At 43.9% G+C, this 20,980-nt stretch overlaps 1 protein-coding gene across 2 annotated transcripts in view; it reads left to right on the plus strand.

Annotated features, from left to right (window-relative positions):
- The window catches only part of arid2 (AT rich interactive domain 2 (ARID, RFX-like)), a 42,365-nt gene that overhangs the window by 20,599 nt on the left and 786 nt on the right, over positions 1-20,980 (plus strand). The window contains exons 5-21 of one of the 2 annotated variants that reach the window (XM_050036172.1): positions 4,125-4,343; positions 4,831-4,898; positions 7,323-7,392; positions 7,785-8,035; positions 10,647-10,743; positions 10,834-11,043; positions 11,425-11,589; positions 12,650-12,728; positions 12,891-13,025; positions 13,199-13,410; positions 13,553-16,029; positions 18,042-18,196; positions 18,282-18,420; positions 18,589-18,674; positions 18,955-19,078; positions 19,756-19,847; positions 20,102-20,980. The exon at positions 20,102-20,980 is cut by the window's right edge and continues 786 nt beyond it. In XM_050036172.1, the coding sequence (XP_049892129.1) occupies positions 4,125-4,343; positions 4,831-4,898; positions 7,323-7,392; positions 7,785-8,035; positions 10,647-10,743; positions 10,834-11,043; positions 11,425-11,589; positions 12,650-12,728; positions 12,891-13,025; positions 13,199-13,410; positions 13,553-16,029; positions 18,042-18,196; positions 18,282-18,420; positions 18,589-18,674; positions 18,955-19,078; positions 19,756-19,847; positions 20,102-20,213 (4,691 nt within the window). In that variant the 3' untranslated portion in view covers positions 20,214-20,980. The remainder of the gene's footprint in view (positions 1-4,124; positions 4,344-4,830; positions 4,899-7,322; positions 7,393-7,784; positions 8,036-10,646; positions 10,744-10,833; positions 11,044-11,424; positions 11,590-12,649; positions 12,729-12,890; positions 13,026-13,198; positions 13,411-13,552; positions 16,030-18,041; positions 18,197-18,281; positions 18,421-18,588; positions 18,675-18,954; positions 19,079-19,755; positions 19,848-20,101) is intronic. The other variant, XM_050036171.1, reaches the window with a different exon arrangement.

Raw genomic sequence — 20,980 nt, forward strand, 5'->3', positions numbered from 1 at the left:
CTGTCAGAATTAGTCAGCACTGAGTTTGAAAGAGACTAAATAAGTTTTCTGTTTCTCAACCTGTTTTCCTGCCTGTCTGTGACGTTGAGGATGACACACCAATCGAAAAGCAGTCTATCCCCTTTATTTTATTGGTTTTCCTGTGTTAAAAAAACACCCATACACACAAATTTTAATGGGAAAAGGGTATCATAAAACAACTAAAGCAGCCATAATCAATGTTTTTAAAGTTGCCAATTGATCACGACTATTCCCAAATGAAATAGCTTGTTTTATTAAATAAGCAGTCCAAAAGCCAAAGAGATTCAGGGTACTGTTTTAAATAACTAAGAAAAGCATCATTTATTATATATTATATTTATATATATTATATTTGGAAACGTTGCTTGGAAAAAAGACAAACTGTTTATCAGAATATCAAAACACTGGGTATCGCCACTGATTTCGTGAAACGATTAGATTCCGATGGACAAAGTTTCAGTTTGATTCCCGATTGATTTAATTAGGAAACTCGATTCTGCTTGAATAAGAAAGATTCTAAAAGAAATACTGCTGTAAATTGTACAAGGAATTGAAAAGAATAAATTAGAAACAGGATTAGACTTGAATATCTTAAATATAATTATGTTGTTCAGTGCAGTAACAGGAATATTAAAAATTTCAGAGTCACTGTATAAACTCAGTAATATCTCACAGGAACAAATCTAAAACATCAATACAATAAATAATTTTCCTGAGAGCACAATACTGAGCGAAGTTTAGGGCTGTACCTGACTCAGAATTATGTCAGTCAAATTATATGTAGCTGTTCACTATCAATATTCGAATATTTGTTCCTTTTTCCCCACATAAGAGTTTGAACAGGGTTCGGGGGGACCTTCAGGGTGACAGTGACGTACACATGATATAGTAAACAAACCAAGTTAGCCCTCTGAGCTAGTGAATGCTAATTACGCTAATGACAGATCCGAAGTGTGCAACAACACTTTTGCAGTCATTAGATAAGAAACAAAAGCCAGAGACTGTATCATATGAAGTTGCTGCAAACTGTACATTCGCCACGTCTAAGCAGGAGGCAGAAGATAACGTTATCTCTGACATGCCTGACATGTTTATGTTTGTCTAACAGGCGTATTGATAAAGAATTGGTTTCTTACTCACAAAGGTTTAATTGCGCTGACGGTAACAAAAGTACTTGTCAACTCGAGTTATTTTCCAGTGAATTTCGCTTTACAGTCTCCACCGTGGCCTCTCTGCTCTGCTGTACGCTCTTTGTTTGTGAGTGTGTGGAGGAGCAGCTCTGACACACGCACAGGAGGTAACACTGGAGCTTATAAATACTACGGTCTTTCATAATTTAGCTCGGGGGCTGTTTAATACCAGTGAGATTAACAGGGTTAAAGCTTTATGTATCAGGAAAAAGCATATATGAAAGGATCGATCTCAGTTTTTATTAACCAATAACGGATCATTCAAATGAAGATTGATTAGGATTGGTAAATCAATTATTTAAACCTAATTGGAGCATGTAGCAGCTAAATAGCTAAATATTTCCCTCGGGAGTTTGTGTGGACCAAAACTAGAGGCATGTGTGAATTACCTGGAACCTAGTTTGGCATTTCTGTATCATCTTCTTGTTACTCATCTGCTGACATATACACTGATATCAATACATCTGCTGTAAGCTGATACACGCTAATATATCTGCCTGGTTGATTTTATTGGTCTAGCTCTATTACAGACTATTCATAACTGAACTCTGTCTGTACCCTGGGCTCTGTATTTAAAAGTAACTGTTGTGTAGTAGGACAGCCAGGCTGAAATTGTGCCATGTTGTCTTGGCAGGCTCAGTGACGGTTAATTATTTGACAGTTGGTGTGTAAATTCTCACTGAGCTTTGGTCTTCCCTGTTGTCTTATCATGTTTTGGTCACAGGCCTACAACAACATTAAATCCACTCTGCTCATAAAGCCCTCTCTGTCAGATGTGCCGTCGTACATCAGTCGTCTGCCTCTCCGTACAGTGCTGGCTCCCTGCAGGTGTTGGAGCACGAGCAGACACAGGCAGGTCCTGAATGGAGCTGTTGCTGCTATAATAGCACCTCGGCTGAATTACATTTGCCTGTACAAACCTTTTCAGCATGGAAATCAAATTGGCTCAGCGGGACTCCTCTCTGCTTTATGATTGATTTCCAGAGGCAGCAGTCGACAAAGATCCTGCACCAAATTGAAATATCCACTGTATGGAGAAATGACACCAATGCACACAAAATGATTGATAGCAGAAAATCAGCCCATAGGATAGGAGGAGACTTGGGTCTTTGTTGTCAAAATGATTGCACGTTGACAGACTGGATCGTCTTGACATTTAGAGCTGTTGGATAACATTCAAGTCATGATTCTTTCCTCACGCGGGGATCTCCACTGTTTAGGATTAAAAGTGTTTTAATTATAAAAAGCCCATCGCGGAGGTTGACTGAGTCAAAGACAAACACAATTAAAAGTTAGAGCACATTCATGTTCCTCAGTCACACAAGACACGGCTCATCAAACTAATTTGAAGCAGAGACAGCTCTCACTAAACAGCTTAATGCCCCATTTGGTTTGCTTAAATTCAGTTAAAGGAAAAATAAATCTGAGTTCAACTGGCTGAAGGTGTTTAGAGGCAGCAGCACTACAGTGAGGAGACAGAGTAGGGTAACCGAAAGCTTTTACTCTGCAACTCTGTTGCTCTGTTCACATGATGCAATGATTGCTTTTTAAATCCTCTTCTCTGTGAGTGTTGCCTGTCTTGTCCTGCTCCATTTCTTCTCTGCATCTCCTCCTCCAGAGATGACTTCAAGGTCAAATGCCGTGACAGCGGTTTATGTTTCACATCATTAACATTACACTGTGTACATTAAAGACATTGTGTGCACTTTTGCTTTGGTGTGCAGTATTGTGAAGCTTCTTTTCTTGGCTTTGAATACAGCAGTTGTGTATGTATTTTCCCCATTTTCAGACATTTATTGAGTGCTTGTTTGACATGAGGGCTGAAGTCAACCAAAGAAAATCTTATTCATTTGAAATTCTACCTGCTCTTCCACCATTCGATTGGTCAATGAGGGAAAAATATCAGAACGTCATCTCAGGATTGACTTGAGAGTGCACTCCACCTTGTAGTTCTGTGTGTCTACCAAAGAGTTTTTACCCGAGGCCAGTGATTTTTATTTTATTTTATTTTTCGTTCTTTGCATTCAGAGTGCCACGCACTTACACTATGCTACAAACACTAGCAGTGTGACGAGGCGCTGAACGGCTATTTCGCGCTCGTTTATCATTTTTTTGTTTGTTTTTTCCTGGGGCCCAAGAGGTGAAAATGTTCACCTTTTGCGTAAAATGCTGCGGCCGTTTATCATTGTCACTTTCTTACCAGCCGTCCAATCACAGTGTAGGAGGGATGGGAAAAATACTACATGTACATGGGGTGCCTGCTCTACTAGGTGAGCTAGTGGGCACCCAAGAAATCAGTGTTGAACCTACACAGCGCGTCAAGTCCGTCCTCTTTCCTGAGTATGCTATCGCGTGCTGATTTTTCGACTTCTGCAGATATTCTGTATCCTAGCAACCAGACACCAAGCATCTAAGCTGAAAAAAATGCTTCACCTTTGAAGCTCTCTAGCGCTCCCCGCTGGGCGTTTTCAGAAGAACACCTGGCATTATCAGCTGGGGAAAAAACACTGTGGTGGACACACAATCTTATGACATTAACACCAGTGATTGTCTGACCAATGAGAATTCGGTTGGACAAGAGCATATCGACTAACCACCTGGCAGGTGTCAGCCCTAGTTCTACAGCAGTTCTTAAATGTATTTAGATTTGTAATGTGCCCAAACTTGAATTTATGAGCTGCATATAGGGAAAATTTTGAAGTATATGGATTTTTGTGTTACAAAGTAAAACTTGTATGCTGCTGGAACGTGTCCAGCAAGTGTTTCAGTGGGTGTGCACCATCATATAGCCTAGAATACTTTAGCAAAGAACAAGTCAAAGACATTTCTTTCACCTCAGTGACATTTCATAGCCTAATTTTATTATTAGATGCATAAAATAACCCTGATGTGTGTTTTTCTTCTCTCTCTCAGACTATCTCCGCCAAAGCTATGGACTTTCTTCAGATTTTGTTCCCCCGTGCGACTACAACAAACTGGTGCTGTCTCTCCTTTCGGGCCTACCCAACGAAGTGGACTTTGCCGTTAACGTTTGCACTCTGCTTTCCAACGAGAGCAAGCACGCCATGCAGCTGGACAAGGACCCCAAACTGGTCACGTTGCTGCTGGCTCACGCCGGCGTCTTCGACGACTGTACGTTCCCCACTCTCACTCAGACTGTGCTCCTCACTTCAGATGTTGAACAGCAGGATAGGAAAGTTATTTACAGTGGAAAAGTGGTCTCTCACTTCATCTGTTGCACTCATTAGAGCTTTAGCCAACAAAGTAACCTTGTAATTTACATAACTTTAGACAGATGATTCTCTACATTTGATTCATGTGGAGTACCTGTTGAAAATGGTCGGTCGATTTAAGATATCTAAAGTGCATTAAAGTCACTCATATTCCTAGTTTCATCTTCATTGTGTAGACCTATGGCAGGTTAATATTAAGTAAATACTTTTACAATTTGCTGCTTCCTTTCTCACCTCTTTGTTCTAGAATCAAAGGTCCTCTGTTCCTAGCACCTCCTAAATATAATTTGTTGTGGGATTGAAGAACAGAAGGGAATAGAGACAAATAATATTGAACTGAACTCTGATGCTCTGCTCTAACCCTCTCACCCTTTGTGCTTTTGTAGCGCTAGGCAGCTTCTCCGGGGTATTCGGGACGGACTGGAAGGAGAAAACCTCCCGGGACTTTGTCAGGGTAAAGTACAGAAAAATATTTATTATTGTGTGACCTTTTGTGTCTCCTGCAAGCTGCCCACGTCTCTTGATTTGACCTATTATATATAGGTATCAAATACTGCTTTCAGTAGGACGCCACAGAGCATCTGTTTCACTCGTCACGGTGTGAAGATTGGCTGAAAATCCAGCGGTTGCTCCTAACAGAGGAACCACAGAGAGCACTTTTCTCTGAGACATCTTTAAAGAGAATGGAGGTCAATCCACTTTGATCTCGCTCAGTTTAAGAGGCGTGCATAAAAGTAAAGTCGTGACTCAGGAATAATGCAGTGTAGTTTTTAGTGTATCCTCAGTCATGAGTGCATTATCATGGTTGCTAGAGCGGTCAGAGGTCACAGACAGCCAATAGAGGACCAGTGTCTTCAATACAAAAGGCTTTCATCTGTGTTCTGCTACTGAGGTTGCAAGTGGTTTTAGTGCCAGATTAAAGGGAAACAAAGTCTGCTTGGGGAGTTCTTCTTTGTGTATGGAAAAAGAGTTGTATGAAACGTGTTGTATCTCCAGAGGGAGCTATGTGAAGTCTGATAAATGTCCTCAAGTGACAGGTTCAATTTGGAGCTGATGTCTACAAGTTTGAGAGTGACAGAAATCTAAAGGTGTGAAGTCAGAAACAGTGAGCTCACCAGACCTCTCAGTAGCCCACATCTCTCCTCTGTTTGAGGCCAGATGTTCGAGACTACATTAGCTGCTGTATAACTATAACACACCTGAATCTCTGACCAGACTGTCAGCGGTTCTCTTTCTCCAGTGGGATTTTACAGCAGTTTGCCTCCTTTAAGTTGCATTACCGCCTCCTTCTGGCTTCAGTAGTCCACTGTTACCCTATTCTATTCCAGTCTTGCTTTCAAAAACTTAAATATCCATTTCCTCCCCTCCACCCTTTCCTCACACTCAAGCACTTCTTTAATCCTGACCTCCACTCGTCCTAGCCCCTGTAGCCCTGTAATCATAGTCCTTCTTCCCTCTTCATATTTCCTGCATGAAATCGGGACATGCTCAACTGTCTCCTTTTCTTGACTCCCAGCTGGATGTTTCACTATGACAAAAAGTGTGCTATTCAAGTTGCTACGACCACTTGTCAATCTGCTCGTAACAGCTCACTCCCAGCATTAGGTAGCTAAGTTAAAGGGACAGTTTGCTCTAAAATAAACAAAAATTCTCTCTTGCCTATAATACGACCAAAGAAAATACTGTTACTGGATGAATCCTGGAAAGAGACATTGCTGTTGAGTCTTTGATGCATATTTTTTTGGCTCTTTGAGCACCACAAACTGAGTGCTATCTCGTTCCATAACATCGGAGAGAAGGCAGACATCTCTACAGCCGATATCTCCAACACTCAGCAACTCGCACCAAAACAATCTAGACTGATAAACAGCACCACAAGTAAGAGGAAAAATATGTCTTTTTGATTTTGGGGTGAACTGTCCCTTTAACATACGTTGCTAGAGGATTGACTATACAGCTAACAACAAACTTATAATGTGTATGGTGACAACAGGATAACACTCACCATGACGAGTCCTGCCCCATCTAACATATGACTGGTTGCCTGAAAAAGAAGTGGCAGTGACGACACAAGAGCCTTTCTGAGAAAGTTGCAACAAGAAGCGCTCCGAGTAGCTGCACCAAAAAGTCAGAGTGCTGGGTGCACTGCCTTTTCTCTAGGCGGCCGCAAACACTGGCCTTCCTGCTTTATGTTGAACATGTACATATTCTGTCTTGATCACCTCCTTCGCTTATTTGTCTGCTGTCTCATTTCCTGGGATTCCTGTGCTGGTACCCACATGAACGCTGTCTCTTTCCCCTGACTGCCTAACCTTGTATTAGTAAACAGTATTAGCCATACTAGGTCTTGATGGTTTCTGGCTGATCCTGTTTAAATGCTTGACAGCACTGCCACTGAGTCACTACACATGAGTATTTTACTTGATATCACATCCTCCGCCCACTCTAATGCTAACAGAACTGCAAATAACTCAACAGCACACACACACACACAAATAATCTGTCATTCTCTGACAGATCCCAGTGTGGTGACTGGGAATCACACACCACTGCCCCTGTTGCCTCTGTTAGTGGATCCTGTGACCCATCTGTAAATAAATGTATTTAATCTCTGTAATTCTTGTCCCTATAACTAACATTCCTGTACTAGATCTGCTGCTCCAAGACCCTCTTACTTTGATGACTTTCATAGCTTCCCCTGTTAGCAGTTGAGTTGTACTCTGGGTAGTGTAGGCACCAGGTTTTGACAAGGGAAGAAAATGCATGGAATAAAGAAGACGATAACCTCTGGCTCTGCTGAATCAATTTTGATTATTAATTTATCTACAAGTGAATTATGTGTTCAAACACACTGCTAACAGCTGCTGTTCTCCTGCAGTTCTGGAAGGAGGTGGTGGAGGACGTTGAAGTCAGGGAGCTGATCTGGGACAAGAACAGCCCAGCACAAGGTAAACACGCTTGGTGCTTAAAGCCACAGAAAGCAATAAAAGGGTACACCCCTGTATGCTCCTACTGTTATTTATTGACACTCAAAGTGCCATGACATGAACAAGTGTGCTTTGCTTTGTTTACTGTGACTTCCTTTTCATTTTTACTCATGTAATACCAGTGAGAGAGAAGTGGCACGCATTTTGTTTAGCAGTTTTTAACCCATTTTTGTTCTTTGTATTTGAAGATCAACCTTAGTATTTAACATTCCCTCTATAAAAGATTTTTAATAAGTAAAAGCAAAGATCACATGGAATAAAAAGAGTGAATAAATAAGAGATGCACCTGCACCTGCAATACACATGACAAACAAAACCGATAAATAATAGTTCCCGCTCTGTCGTCTTTGCAGATGGTACATCGTGTGAGGAGCGCTGGCACAGCCTCTTCCACCCACCGCGGAACCCGGGTATCAGTGACAAGGAGGCCCAGCGGGTGCTGCAGATTGCCGTTATCCTGCGAAACCTTTCCTTCGAGGAGGCCAACGTCAAGCTGCTGGCGGCCAACCGAACGTGCCTGCGCTTCCTTTTGCTCTGTGCCCACTGTAACCTCATCTCACTCCGACAGCTTGGACTTGACACGTTAGGCAACGTGGCTGCCGAGGTGGGTCGGGTGTTACAGTTTTGGGGCTCTCAGGCACCTTTTTTAAAAACTGATGATATGGATTTAGGTTAGTCCAGTAATGCAGGAAAAAAAAGAGTGTGATGAGGAAGATTTGTTTCCAAATATAGGTTACTGTGACACAGTAAACTGTCATCATTTCCGCTCTAAAACAGTCTGAATTGGAGCTCAAAAAGGGCCGGTTCAGTTGATATATGATACCAGTTTAATTCGAAGGAAAAAGAAAACCTTGTAAACGTTATTACACTTTTTGTGTCAGTGGTCTGAACAGATTTAATTGACGTTTGCTAGACCCCTCCCCTGCACAGCCATTGTCCAATCATAGCATAGTAACAGTAAGTACACAAGGCAGTTCTGCCAAACTGTGGATTTGAAGTGGTGTGCATTAGGCTGTAGCAAAAGCAGTGCTTGGTATTTGAAGAGTTTGGAGGATCCCTTTTTTCCCAGACTTTTGAAAGCCAAAAACAAAAGAGCAAAAGTATAGAGAGTGGATTTAACTGTGTGTGTATCTGCTCTTAGCCTCAGCTTGTGCAGATCAGATGTTTTGACAGTGTTCTGATTTGCTGAGCGTACAAAATGATTAGTTTACAAGCTTGCGTCATCTCTTCCAAAATCAGCTGAATTAGTATTTTAATGATCTGTTCCTGCATGTCTGCTTGGGATGGGCATTTTAGATAAGAGTACTTGAATGCTTGACAAAAAAAAATGTTAACGGAATGTAAATTGGCCAACAAAGTTTTAAAAAAGTGCAATTTTACATTAATTTATTGAACCTATTTATTGAGCCTATTAAACCATAATGTCAAAGTTAACATGAAAAAAAATTAGCAAACTTTTTGTTGCTGCTGTTACTTTGGTTAGATGCAGCACTTTAGGACAGAGTCAAGAGCAGCTTGCTTCCCAGTCAGTTCACCGTCAGCCCAGTTAGCACAAGCCAACAGTGGCAGCAGCGGCTACCATCCAACACTGAGCTGTTTAATGGCTCCAACTGACACTGAAACGGCTCAAATCTGTTACGTAGCATTTGCAGTGTGATGCTAACAGTTAGTCCTGTCACTGTGTGTGGGCAGCCTCTCACCGACTGTTCCCCAGTGCAGCTCCCGCAGCAGTAGCCTCTTGATAAACAGAGAGTGCAACAGCGGGGCAAGGAGGCGCTGAGTGAAGCAATACACCACACGCGGCTCTACCATAAAATAAGAGTTTACCCATTTTAAACAGTAAAAAAAAAAAAAAGACACATGGACATGTGGAAGGTTAAGCAGTGGTTTGTCCATATGATGAAGTAAAGGCTAGTTCACATTACACAATTTTCACCCTGATTTTGCGTCGCGGAGACTATCGTAATCTTTTGAGTGTTCAAATAACTTATTGGACGGATATATATAGAGAAAGGTGACGTTTAGAGAGCAAGCCCAAATAAGCAACTCCACTGTAGAAACAAGCCCAAAGTTGCGGCTAATAAGCGGACCTGGCAAGTGGCAACCCTGCGGTTCACATTTCTTCCGTCCTCCTGCGTGCTGACGTGGGACGTATCCCGCCTTTCATTGGCTGATGCTCTTTGTCAGTCGTGTCAGACCTCTCCAGTTTTCTAGCATGCCAGATATCCAGTCCCAGTTGCAGACGAGGGGGCGACTTGCTCGTCGGCTTGTTCACACATGAGGACTCGTTGTGGCAGACTATCTGCCGACTCACGTCCGACCCAAGGTGGCTCTCAAGATCCTCTACAACGTCAAAATCACGGTGAAAATCGTGTAATGTGAACTATGCATAACACTGACGTTAAATCAAGCACTGAAGCTCTGTGTCTCGAGGACACCCAAGTGGTATGGTTATTAACTCAGTTGGCTGTGGCTATAGTTACAGTTTTCTATGAAATGAGGTCTATGTCTGCCAGATGGCACGTTGTGTCACTTCTGAGCAGTCTGTTTTTCGGAATAATTTTTACTTATTTATTTGACCACGGTGAATTACCATATATTTAGCTCTTGGAGACCTACATTGAAGACAGACCCTCAAATTGCAGCAAAGAATAAAACTGTTAAATATAAAAATGAATATCATTAAGACTGTTGGTGAAGTAGTGACAGACCATGGAGTCACAGTGAATATATTAAATGGGCCCGCTTCAATTTCCATATCACATTTATTGGTATGTGTTGCATGTAGATGAGCCCACATCTATTTTTAGAGACTGTATGCATAGGGTCCCTGATACAATCAGTTAAGCCTTTGATGCTATTAATTGGATGGTTGGGTTTAGGGGCAGCTAACACTTTCTACAGATATGATACTGCAAAGCCTTTTATTATCTGTTAATGTAAATAATACGAATGCTACCAGAGCATCTCTTAAGGTTGTTTATATGTCGTGACCAAGAAGGCATATCATGAGTGTCATGATGGAATTACTGTTTGGATTTTGACCAACTTGCTGCTTTTAAATATAGTCATGCTTTTGTTAAGTTCAGTGTAGTAAGTATCAGGTCAACTCCCATTGTCGTAGGGTTTAAATCTGAGAAGGATGTTCTAATATTTAGAATAAATGCTGGTTTGTGGAATGGATGTTTGAATAAATCTTGTCTGGCTTCTTGTAGCTCCAGCTGGATCCCGTTGACTTTCGGACAACTCATCTGATCTTTCACACCATCACCAAATGTTTGATGTCCAGGGACAGGTTTCTCAAAATGAGAGGTGAGTTTTCAGCCCGGTCATTATGGTGACCTCTTAGTGTGAGAAAGCTGTATGAAGCATTTTAAATGTATCTTTCTGTGTGTCCTTTAGCCATGGAAATCCTGGGCAACCTCAGCAAAGCGGAGGACAACGGAGTGCTAATCTGTGAGTACGTGGACCAGGACTCGTACAGGGAGGTAATAATGCTCCTCACCCTGCCTGACCTCATGCTCCTCATGGCCTCTTTGGAGGTGCTGTACCTGCTGGCCCAGCTCGGAGAGATTCCCTGCAGCAAGATCGCCTCCGTCGACCGTAGCATAGGTATGAATCCTCTACTGTCATTCACAAATAAAAACTGGATTTACGTTGTTAAAAAAATTGTAAATGTTCGGAATATACTCACTTTTTTTTTTTTCCATTTATTTGTGAACTAATTTAATGTATTCAGATTTTTTTGTTATCTGGGATTTTTTTGTATTTGTAGATCCATTTTGTATTTGCAAAATATTTGAGTTTACTCAAATATTGCTAAAGGTGATTAATATTCACAGATTACACATTTACACACGGATTGTCAGTCTGTTCACACAAATAATATCAAGACACGTCTATCTCCATAGAAACATTTCTTTGATCTGCTGTACTGCTGAAATGTGACTGTTTTGACCCTTGTTTTTCTTCTTTCTCCTTCTCCCTGCTCAGACCTGTTAGTGCGGTTAGTATCGGTTGACCTCCACACGTTTGGACCTGACGCCCTAGCGGCGGTGCGATTGATCGAGCATCAGGCCAGCGCTGACCAGGCAGCCGAGGTTCGACCACAGCTGGTAGAGCAGGTACCTGCAGCCGTGCAGGGAGCAGCGGCGCCTGGTGAGTGTCTGTTCGTCACATGTGATCTCTCAGACCACTGAAGGGAGTTAGTTGATTAGAAACTTGTGACAGTTTTTTCTGTTTTAACAAGAGTTTATACACTTGACCTCCTGCTAGGTGGGGAATTAGTAGAAGAGTAAAAATGACCTTTTTTTGTTGAGTGTTGTTAAAATACTACAGAGCAGCTTCACTATGATTAACCCTAAAAGAACTCAAGTTATAGCTTGTTGTAACGTTCAAAAAAATCTCTGCTAGTGAACAGCTAATTCACTTACAGTTGCTAAGTCACCTGTTGCTGAGCCATTGGAGCACTGCACTACAAGTTGTTTACCAGCCTAGTTTGTTTTGTACCCAGTCCTGGCTTAAATACCTCCTGATCATTCATATGATATTCCTTCGGCACTTGGAATAAGTTGCTTGGAATTTTTATGGTGAAAAACAGCAGTACAAAGGCATTTGCAGTTTTCTGATCTCTTAATTCTTTTGGGCTAATTAATAAGGATGGCTTGACTCGAGCAGTTTTCCATATTTGAACCTTTTCCCGCCTATGATGAAACACTTTGCAACTGTTAAATATTTGATGTTTGATGGGCAAAATGTAGATGATTAAAGTTAATAAACGTTAAAGCACTAAACACATAATGACATTTCTAGGGGCTAAGACTATCAAGAATATTAACACCTATTTATTTTAAATCTCTGTATATTTAATGGTTTACCAGCTTATATCATGGTGGGCAGAGACACAGGAATCACATGCAGACATAAAAGCAGCCTTCGGAGCTTCTCGCAGTACCATGAGTGTGTGGATTAACAGGTGACCCTTGGTGGGAACTAAACCTGCCTAAGCTTTGAAGTGTCATCCCTGTGCTGATGGTGTGTTCCACAGGGCTGCAATGTTATTTTTAAATTTTGCTGTCATCTAGTGGACAGCCTGGGGAGTACTACACACTGGAAGTTCTTTAAATGAGTGGACAATGATAAATAAATTATACAGAAGGAGTTACGTTTATAAACCTTAAATGTTTTTGTTTTTGTTTTGTTTTTTTTGTCTTTTCAGTAACGAGGGTCGCAGTTCAACCCACTCAGCCACCTCCTGGTATTGTTGAACTAGACGGGGAAAAATTTACACTGCAGTGGTAAGATTAATTTATCTGTGAATGTCAATTCTGATCATTTAACTGAAGAATACAAATAAATAATCTTTTGTGAGAAAACAAATGTAGGATTCTCCTTGTTCATATGCCTCCTTGTGTCTGTTGCTTGCATAGTAACCACTCTGCGGTTTGTTTCTCCATCAGGCTAAATGCACACTTTGAGACGAACGCCGAGGGCTCTGTGTCTCGATCAGAAATGTACTCTGAGTACCTGGCCACGTGCAGTAAAATGGGACGAAGCAACATCTTGAACTCCGCCGGCTTCCTCAAATGTCTGCGGTTAGTCCTCCCCCATCTGATGTATTTCTGTTCCACCAGCACATAGCATTTATGTTGTCACCCTAAGATTGCTTTGCTACACAGCAGTTGCTGCCCTTCATCTTGTTGAGCAGCTCTACCAAAGCATATCTGTCCCTTTGTGACAAAACCTTTATCTTCTCCTACCACCACAGGACTGTGTTTCCCAACCACACAATGCGGCGGCAAGAGGAGACCAAGGCAGGCAGTCAGGTTCAGATTCTCCTGGTAGGGCTACGGCGGCGGTCGATCCCCTTGCCCATCCAACTGTACTACCAGCAGCCTCAGCAGCAGAATCCGGCGGCAGCTCCAACACCTCCAGCAGCCCGACACGAAGCTCCTGGAGACCCTCAGGCCCCACCTCCAGGTAGAACAAGTGGAATTAATCATGTTTACTTCTTTGATTCATTTTTCTTTGAGTGTTAATGGGAAAGTTTGCCAAGTAAGAGATTCTTTGTAAGTATCTAGGATCTAAACAGTTCTGTGTTTGTGTTTTTGTGTTTTACCAGGCATACCTCTCGGGCCTCCCAGTCTTGCACCCCAGTTTGTCCGGGTCCCAGGCCCCAGCCTCAGCACCACTGGTGCCGCCCCCTCCATGGCCTTGACAGCACAGGAACCTCCCCATGCAAGCCACCCGACTGTTCCCCGTCACCCGGCAACCCCGCAGGTGTCTCCACAGTTACCACCAAATCCTCTGGCAGCAGCACAGCAGCAGCAGCAGCAGCAACAGGTCCGACCTGGTCCTGTGGTCCAGATTCCCACGTCGGCACCGGCCACCCTGAACCACAGCCCCCAGAACCCTGCCCTTCCACCTCCACCTGCAGCTCAGCAACACTCCCCTATGCTCCCCACGGGGACGCCTGTTACGCTATTTCAGCAGGTACCACAGGGCCACATCCTCACCGCCAGGGTACAAGGTGTGTGTCCTCCCATCCCCCAGCACCCGGCCCTGCCTCAAACCCCTCCCCTGACTGGAGCTCAGGGTGGAGCTCCCCAGGTGGAGCCTCAGTGTGTTGCTGCGGCAACGACACCCTCTTCTTCCATCCAGGTGGGGGGTGGTCAGGCGTTGAGTATCGCTGGTGTGCCCAATTCCCAAGGGTCTCGCGTCACATTTCAGAATATCGCCCCCAAACCAGCGCCAAACCAGTCAGGTGGACCAGCAGCCACGATAGCCACTCCCAACCAGCAGCCTCCGCCTCAACAGCAGGCGCAGAGTGTAGTAATAGTCAGTCCCAACCCCCAGCAGAACCCAGCCTACACCCCTGCCATACACCAGATCGTTCTTGCCAACCCCTCCGCCATTCCCGGTGCCCAGACTATTCAGATAGCAGGGCAGCCTGGCGCTGCTTCCAGCCCCTGCCCGCCTCCCACTTCCCACTCAAACACCCAGGTCCAGCCCAATCAAACTGTCAGCCACACACTGTCCATGAAACGGCATCAACCGCAGCATCAACAACAGCCACAGCTCCAAATAATTTCCCAAAATCCCCCCTCTCAGCCTACCTCCACTGAGTCCAGCTTGATCAAACAGCTACTGCTTCCAAAGCGAGGGCCTTCTACTCCGGGAGGAAAGCTCATCCTACCCGCTCCACAGGTGCCCCCTCCCAACAGCACGATAGCACCCAGTCCACAGGTCATCTACCAGACAAGCTACAGCACCCAGAATCCCCCTCCTCAGCCTCAGCAGCTCAATGTCCAGCTGGTTCCTGGTCAGCTCCCTGCTGCAGGAGCCCCAGCCCTCCAGGCGGTCCAGCTCGTGCCAGGCCAGCTCATTTCCACGAGTAGTGCAGGGGCAGCTACCATCATCCAGGGCCCCACGGCAGCTGGACAAGTCACATTCACCGTGGTCCCCAACACTGGCTTCACCACCTCCGCTGCTGCTGTTGCTGCTGTCAGCCAGGGTGCTGTGGCTCCGGGAGTTCCCCCTCCTCCATTCTCTACTGCAACAGTGCCCCACCACGCCCCGGCAGCTCCACCACCACCACCACCACCACCACCACCACCGCCGCCGCCACCACCACTGCCAGCTCCCCTCAGAGGAGACAAGATCATTTGTCAAAAGGAGGAGGAGGCTAAAGACGCCACGGGGCTGCACATACACGAGAGAAAGATAGAGGTGATGGAGAACTCGTCTTTGGCAGAAGGAGACTCTAACGGTAAAACCAGTAACGGCGATGTTGCGGCAGGTGCCAAGCTGCTAAATGGTCGGAAGTGCATGGAGTCTAATCTACCTCCATACCACTCAGGGAACAGCCAGGGGGCACTCAATGGCCCGGCTACGGAGAGTCACCCTGCTAATGGGAAGCAGGCCCTCTCCCCCAGCCTGAACACCCCCCTGGAGGGCAACCCCGACCCCAAAAAGACTCTAGTCAACGGGGTGTGTGACTTTGATCGTTGTGACAGTGGTGGCAACTTAAACAAAAACATTCCAAATCACATTGCTTCCAAACAGTACCTGGGGAATGGGGAGGTGGGCCCCTCTGAGAAGAGTCACGGGTCAGACCCTCCTCTTCCTAGTCCTCCTCCCCCCCAGCAGGACACTGCCAAAGCCCAGCAGGCCGAGCGCCTGGCTAACGGACCCCAGGCAGTAGGCAACAGGCCTCCCTCGGAATTAACTAATGGACCTTTGGGGCCCGGCCACGCTGTGCCTGTATTAAGACAGCAACTGCTCCCCAATTCCACCTTCCCCTCCACTGTTACCTCCCAGAGTCTCGCTGCCCCTCCTGCAAACGGAGTGGCCTCCGAGGCTCGAGGTCTCAAGAGACCGGCTGAGAACGAGGAGCGCAGCACAGCGGCAGCACCCTCGGGGATCCCCAATAAAGTGGGAGTGCGGATCATCACCATCAGTGACCCCAACAACGCCGGCAGCAGTGCCACCATGGTGGCGGTGCCAGCAGGAACAGACCCAAGCACAGTAGCCAAAGTAGCAATAGAGAACGCCACTCAGCAGAGGAACTGCTCGCCCACACTGGCAGCTGGCTCAACGGTGAGTCACTGTAGGGTTAGTCTCACAGTTAGCCACAGTTATCAGTGTCTTCTAGTAGTGTAATGTCAGGTCTGTCACAAAATGTGTCTAGCATGTTTGTCACAGACACACTGGTGAGTTACCACTGCGTCTAATTTACCACTTAGTTGTTTTTGGTTTAGGGTATCCTGTGGTGTTTTCATCATAAACAAACCGATTTATTTACATTCACCAGAACACAGTATATGTTCCCTTCACTGTCTGGTGGACCGGTTGAGGGCATCTATTACTAAAACATATGCTAAGCCTTTTACTAACCTGCATTCCAGTATAGCCAAAACTTTCTTTCTTCTTTCTATCCTTTATTCATATTTATTTTCCTGCATACTTCAAAATGCCTTTTGTAGAGGTAAAACTTTGCAAAATGTAGCATTTATTTGATACATTTATCTATAGCAGTAGTTGTGTTCTTGTTCTGCGGTCTTAGTTGAGATACAGCTATCATTTGACTTGCAGTTCACACATAACACGATACAGGATACTACGCCCTCAGATTTTTTCACTAAGAAAGAGCACATCTCTTTGCTCTCTCCACTCAGTGCCTCTCTCTGTCTTAATGAGTTGCTAAGGTCTTTGGCTGTGGAGCAGAGTGAAGCTAAACCTGTTGAGGGGCTGTCAAAAATACAGCAACAAAAGCCACAATGGGCTATTGGCATTTAAGCACAGACATTTATCTTTTTTGTTTGCGTGCCAATCCTGAATGTTATGACGCAGTGTGTATGAATCATCAGACTGAAAACCAATGTGTCAAATGATAAAAATTTTGCAAGGTTGGTGGTGTTACACTGGAGATGGGTTGCCTTTTTCCCCAACTGAAAATCCTGGAGAAAGTTATGTGTGTGAATCAGCAGGAGGCAATTACTCCTTCTGCAAAGTTAGTTTTACAATCATTCATCTGCGATAAAGCCTGACTCTTAAGAGCTAAAACAGCCTAGTAAAAATCATTTTTCCAAAATCATCCTCAACAACAAATATGCACCCATTGCATATCACTTCAGAGTTAATGTTTGGAGGTTAAGAAGGTGAGGCCAGTTAAGACCATGTGGCATTCACTGATACCCACCTCCTATAGCAAAGCAGCTGAGAGAACAACTTCTGCCAAGAGACAGGCCTGGGTTACATCTCAGCCAACAAGTTGTGTTTGGGGAAAATTACAACTGCAGCTGGTGAATATGTAAAACTGCTTGTGATTCTTTCTTTTTTTTTTTTTAAACTTAATTTTATTTAGTTTACATCAATATTACAATTTCTACATTTCCATACACACACTTTACTTTTCTTTTTTCAGCTTGAAAAAACATTTTTCAGACGTGTGGACTCGAGTCACGTGACTTGGACTGAGGTCAGAAATTTGAGGACTTTTGAGTCAACTTGACTAAATCAAAAATTACTTGCAACTCAACTTGGACTTAAACACGAATGACTCGTGCCTTCTGTTGGACTTGAGTCTTTTGACTTGAAAATACTATATGCCCTCACACAAGCCTGAATCAGCTCTCTTTTTCTTTTCAATTTTTAAACAAATAAATACAAATTTCAGAAGGCAATTATGATTTTTGTATATTCAATTTATCATTACTTTTAAAAAATGGAATTAATTTATTGAAGAGCGACTTGTTTAGGTCTCGAAACATAAAGTTTAGGACTTAAGACTTGCTTGTCTTGATTTAGGACTTGAGTGCAAAGACTTTAGTCCTTCTTGTGACTTGCAAAACAGTGACTTGGTCCAACCTTCTAGCATTTGTACACATTATATTCAAGTATTAAAGAAACAGCAAACAAGGAGATTAAATTTCCACTCCAAGTTATATACAATCAAACCCAATAATGTTTAATAATTGTCCACTCCAAGGTGGTCTGATAAAGGTTGGTATGTGTCAGTAATGGTGAATATCTTCAATATCTTAATATGGAATGAGGGTTATCACTTGATGGTGTCTCCATTTATTTTATATTCATATTTTTTCCCACAGCCTACAGTTACCCCGTCCCCTCCACCTGTATCCCAGCCTGCACCTGGGGGTAACCACAGCCCTCGCCTCCCAGCACAGCAAACCCCCGCAGCACCACCAGAGCAGAGCAGGAAAGCAGGGCAGAACTTCAAGTGTCTGTGGCAGTCCTGTAAACGGTACGTGTCAGAGACAGACGTTCATAGTCACCTTTAGCTGAGCCATCGTTGAGCTTCTGCTGATTTGCTCTTGTTTCTCCTCTAGGTGGTTTGAAACGCCGTCTCAGGTGTTTTACCACGCAGCGACGCAACATGGAGGAAAAGGTGTATATGGAGGCCACTGTCAGTGGGAGGGATGTGAACCTTTTCCCCGGCAGAGACTGTCCTTCATCACACATCTACAGGTAAGACTCCCTCCACCTTCTCTGTGGCTGGTAGTGAAAAGACTGGTCGTACAGGGACTCTCAATTTTTGCTCAGTGTTTTTGTGCCATTATCACCTCGACATAAAATTGTAACAATGAAATAACTGTACAAGATTTGTCTAATAGTTTCCAATCTTTTCTTTTGCAGGATAAGCACTGTTCTCGAGAGGCTTTGCTGGCTGGACTCAAACTAGAGGAGCAGCAGGCGCAAAGTCCCAATCAGACTTCTTCCCAGTACATACACCTTTCTTTATTAATCTTCATACATGATTACACTGTATTCCTCTTTGTGCTTTACTCAATTTCTTTAGCATTGACTGGTTGATTTAATTTGGATCCAGTGCGTGGATATTTAAACTCTATGTAATTTAAATGGTAGATACACTGGAATTTCCCTTGTTGGGAACCTAATCAAAAATATAGCATTACAGTTTCTGTGGAAAAACAGAGTACTTATGGTGCTATTTGATGCATGACAATAATGTATTGCGTGTATGCTTGATGTTTTATAAAGGACTCCGCCAGCGGCAGGCAGTACTCCGACACAGCGAGCACCGAAAGCAATCGTGAATCATCCGAGCGCAGCTCTCATGGCCCTTCGCAGAGGCTCTCGAAATCTGGTCTTCAGGGACTTCACTGTGAGTAGAAGAAGGCTGACCATTACCTAATTTCTCCAAGATTTTCTCAAAACTCTTTCTCACACACACACACGCACACACACACACACACTTTTGTATGACTTATAAAGCTTCTGGTTGGCGAAGGTGGACGTAAGCTGCTTGGAAGCTTTTAAATCCCACTGTTTCCTTCGCCTCATGGTTCAAACACAGGCTCAGGATTGACTTGAAATGCTGGGGGAAAGAATTTGGAACTTTCCAGCTCTTCATTAGGCTGGAATTTGCAAAAAAAAAAATCTTATAAATCTTCATTAGACTGTACATATACTGGCACGTTTTCTGCCGGTTTAAAACACCCATCATCTGCATAATATGACATTTGCTACTGTGAAGAACGCCTGCTTGTGTTAGAACACTCATCTTGTTGCCATGTCACTATCACAACTATACAAATGGAAATTCAGCCTTTGTCTTACCTGTCAGAGTTCTCACTGTCATGGAGAACCTGGAAAAGTCATGAAATTTGTAAAATCCTTCAAAGTTTTTGGAAATTCTATTGAGTCCTTGAAAAGTCATGAAAAAGTTTTGAAATTTTGTCCAGGAAAATGTGTGTTCAGTTGCCACTCCCACTGAACATCTGTCATCTATAAAAGTGGAATTCATGAATTAATTTCTTGTTTTGTTTTTTCCTCTACTAGGATGAGAAAGAGGGACCAGTGACCAAACACATACGACTAACTGCTGCCTTAACGTTAAAGAACATCGCCAAGCACTCTGACTGTGGTCGCATGTAAGTGTCCCTCTGGCTGTGAGGAGTTATGAGTGAACTCCCTGGTTTTGTTGCTGTTTGTTCCTTTGTCTTGTGACCAGGAAGATTTCATAAAAATTACATCAGAATGGACAGAATAAAAAACACCTGACAGTATAATGCAAATACCACCTTTTGTGAAGCTTAAATGTTTAATAAATTGCGTCAGAGGAGTGCATTTTATGAGTGTATCAGTGTTTTATTTTGACCCACGTCTCTCTTCCTTTGTCTCTCAGGTTGGTAAAGAGGCATGAGACGCACCTCTCTGTGCTCGCGCTAAGTAACATGGAGGTTTCCACCACGCTCGCCAAATGCCTTTACGAACTGACGCGCTCGCTCCAGGCTTAACGCCAAAAGGACGACCTAGTCTACAACCCCCATCCCTCTCCTGAGACGAGAGGAGGAAGCCACCGGTGAGCCGTAGCGGGTTCGCGGGGGGGAGCAGAGGGCGGGAACCGGAACGAAGACCCTCCTTGTGCTGCGCCTGGCACCCTCCAAACCCCCTCTCATCCCTCACCTCCTTCCTCGCCTACCTGTGTTCAAACCCCTGCCCTCCCCCATCCACACACACACACACAAAAAAAAAACTGCCACGGGGTCTTCCACCAGCTGCCCACCAGGGGGGGCTCTTTAAGACTGCTTCCCCGAGGGACTTCACCGACGAAACCCCAAACACGAGCACATTTTGTTTAAGTTTTTTTTTTTTTTTTTTTTTTGGTTATTTTTATTTTTCTCTTCGTCCCGTGAACTGATGTGTGCGTTGGAGTGAGTGGCGGTCGACTGAAGAGTACAGATGGGCGGGGAGGGGGGCGGGGCTATTGTAGGTGTCCCACAGGGTTGGGTGGAGGAGGACTCAGCTGGCAACTGGCGCAGAGAATTTTTTTTTTTTTTTTTTTTGTCTTTAGAAACTTGGTAGCTTGGTTTTCTTACTTGAGTCAATATATTTTCACTTATTTATTATTGAAATGAATACCATTACAATTAATGAAAAAGAATCTTGTAAATATGTTGTGAATATATATAAAGAAGATCCTCTTTCATGCCGATGCAGCCACTGGAGAACTTGCTCTGTGGAGTAATAGAAGCATTACTTTGGTAGAATTGAATAAAGTAGT

This window comes from Epinephelus moara, chromosome 23, assembly GCF_006386435.1.
Source record: "Epinephelus moara isolate mb chromosome 23, YSFRI_EMoa_1.0, whole genome shotgun sequence".
NCBI classification, from domain to species: Eukaryota; Metazoa; Chordata; class Actinopteri; order Perciformes; family Serranidae; genus Epinephelus; species Epinephelus moara.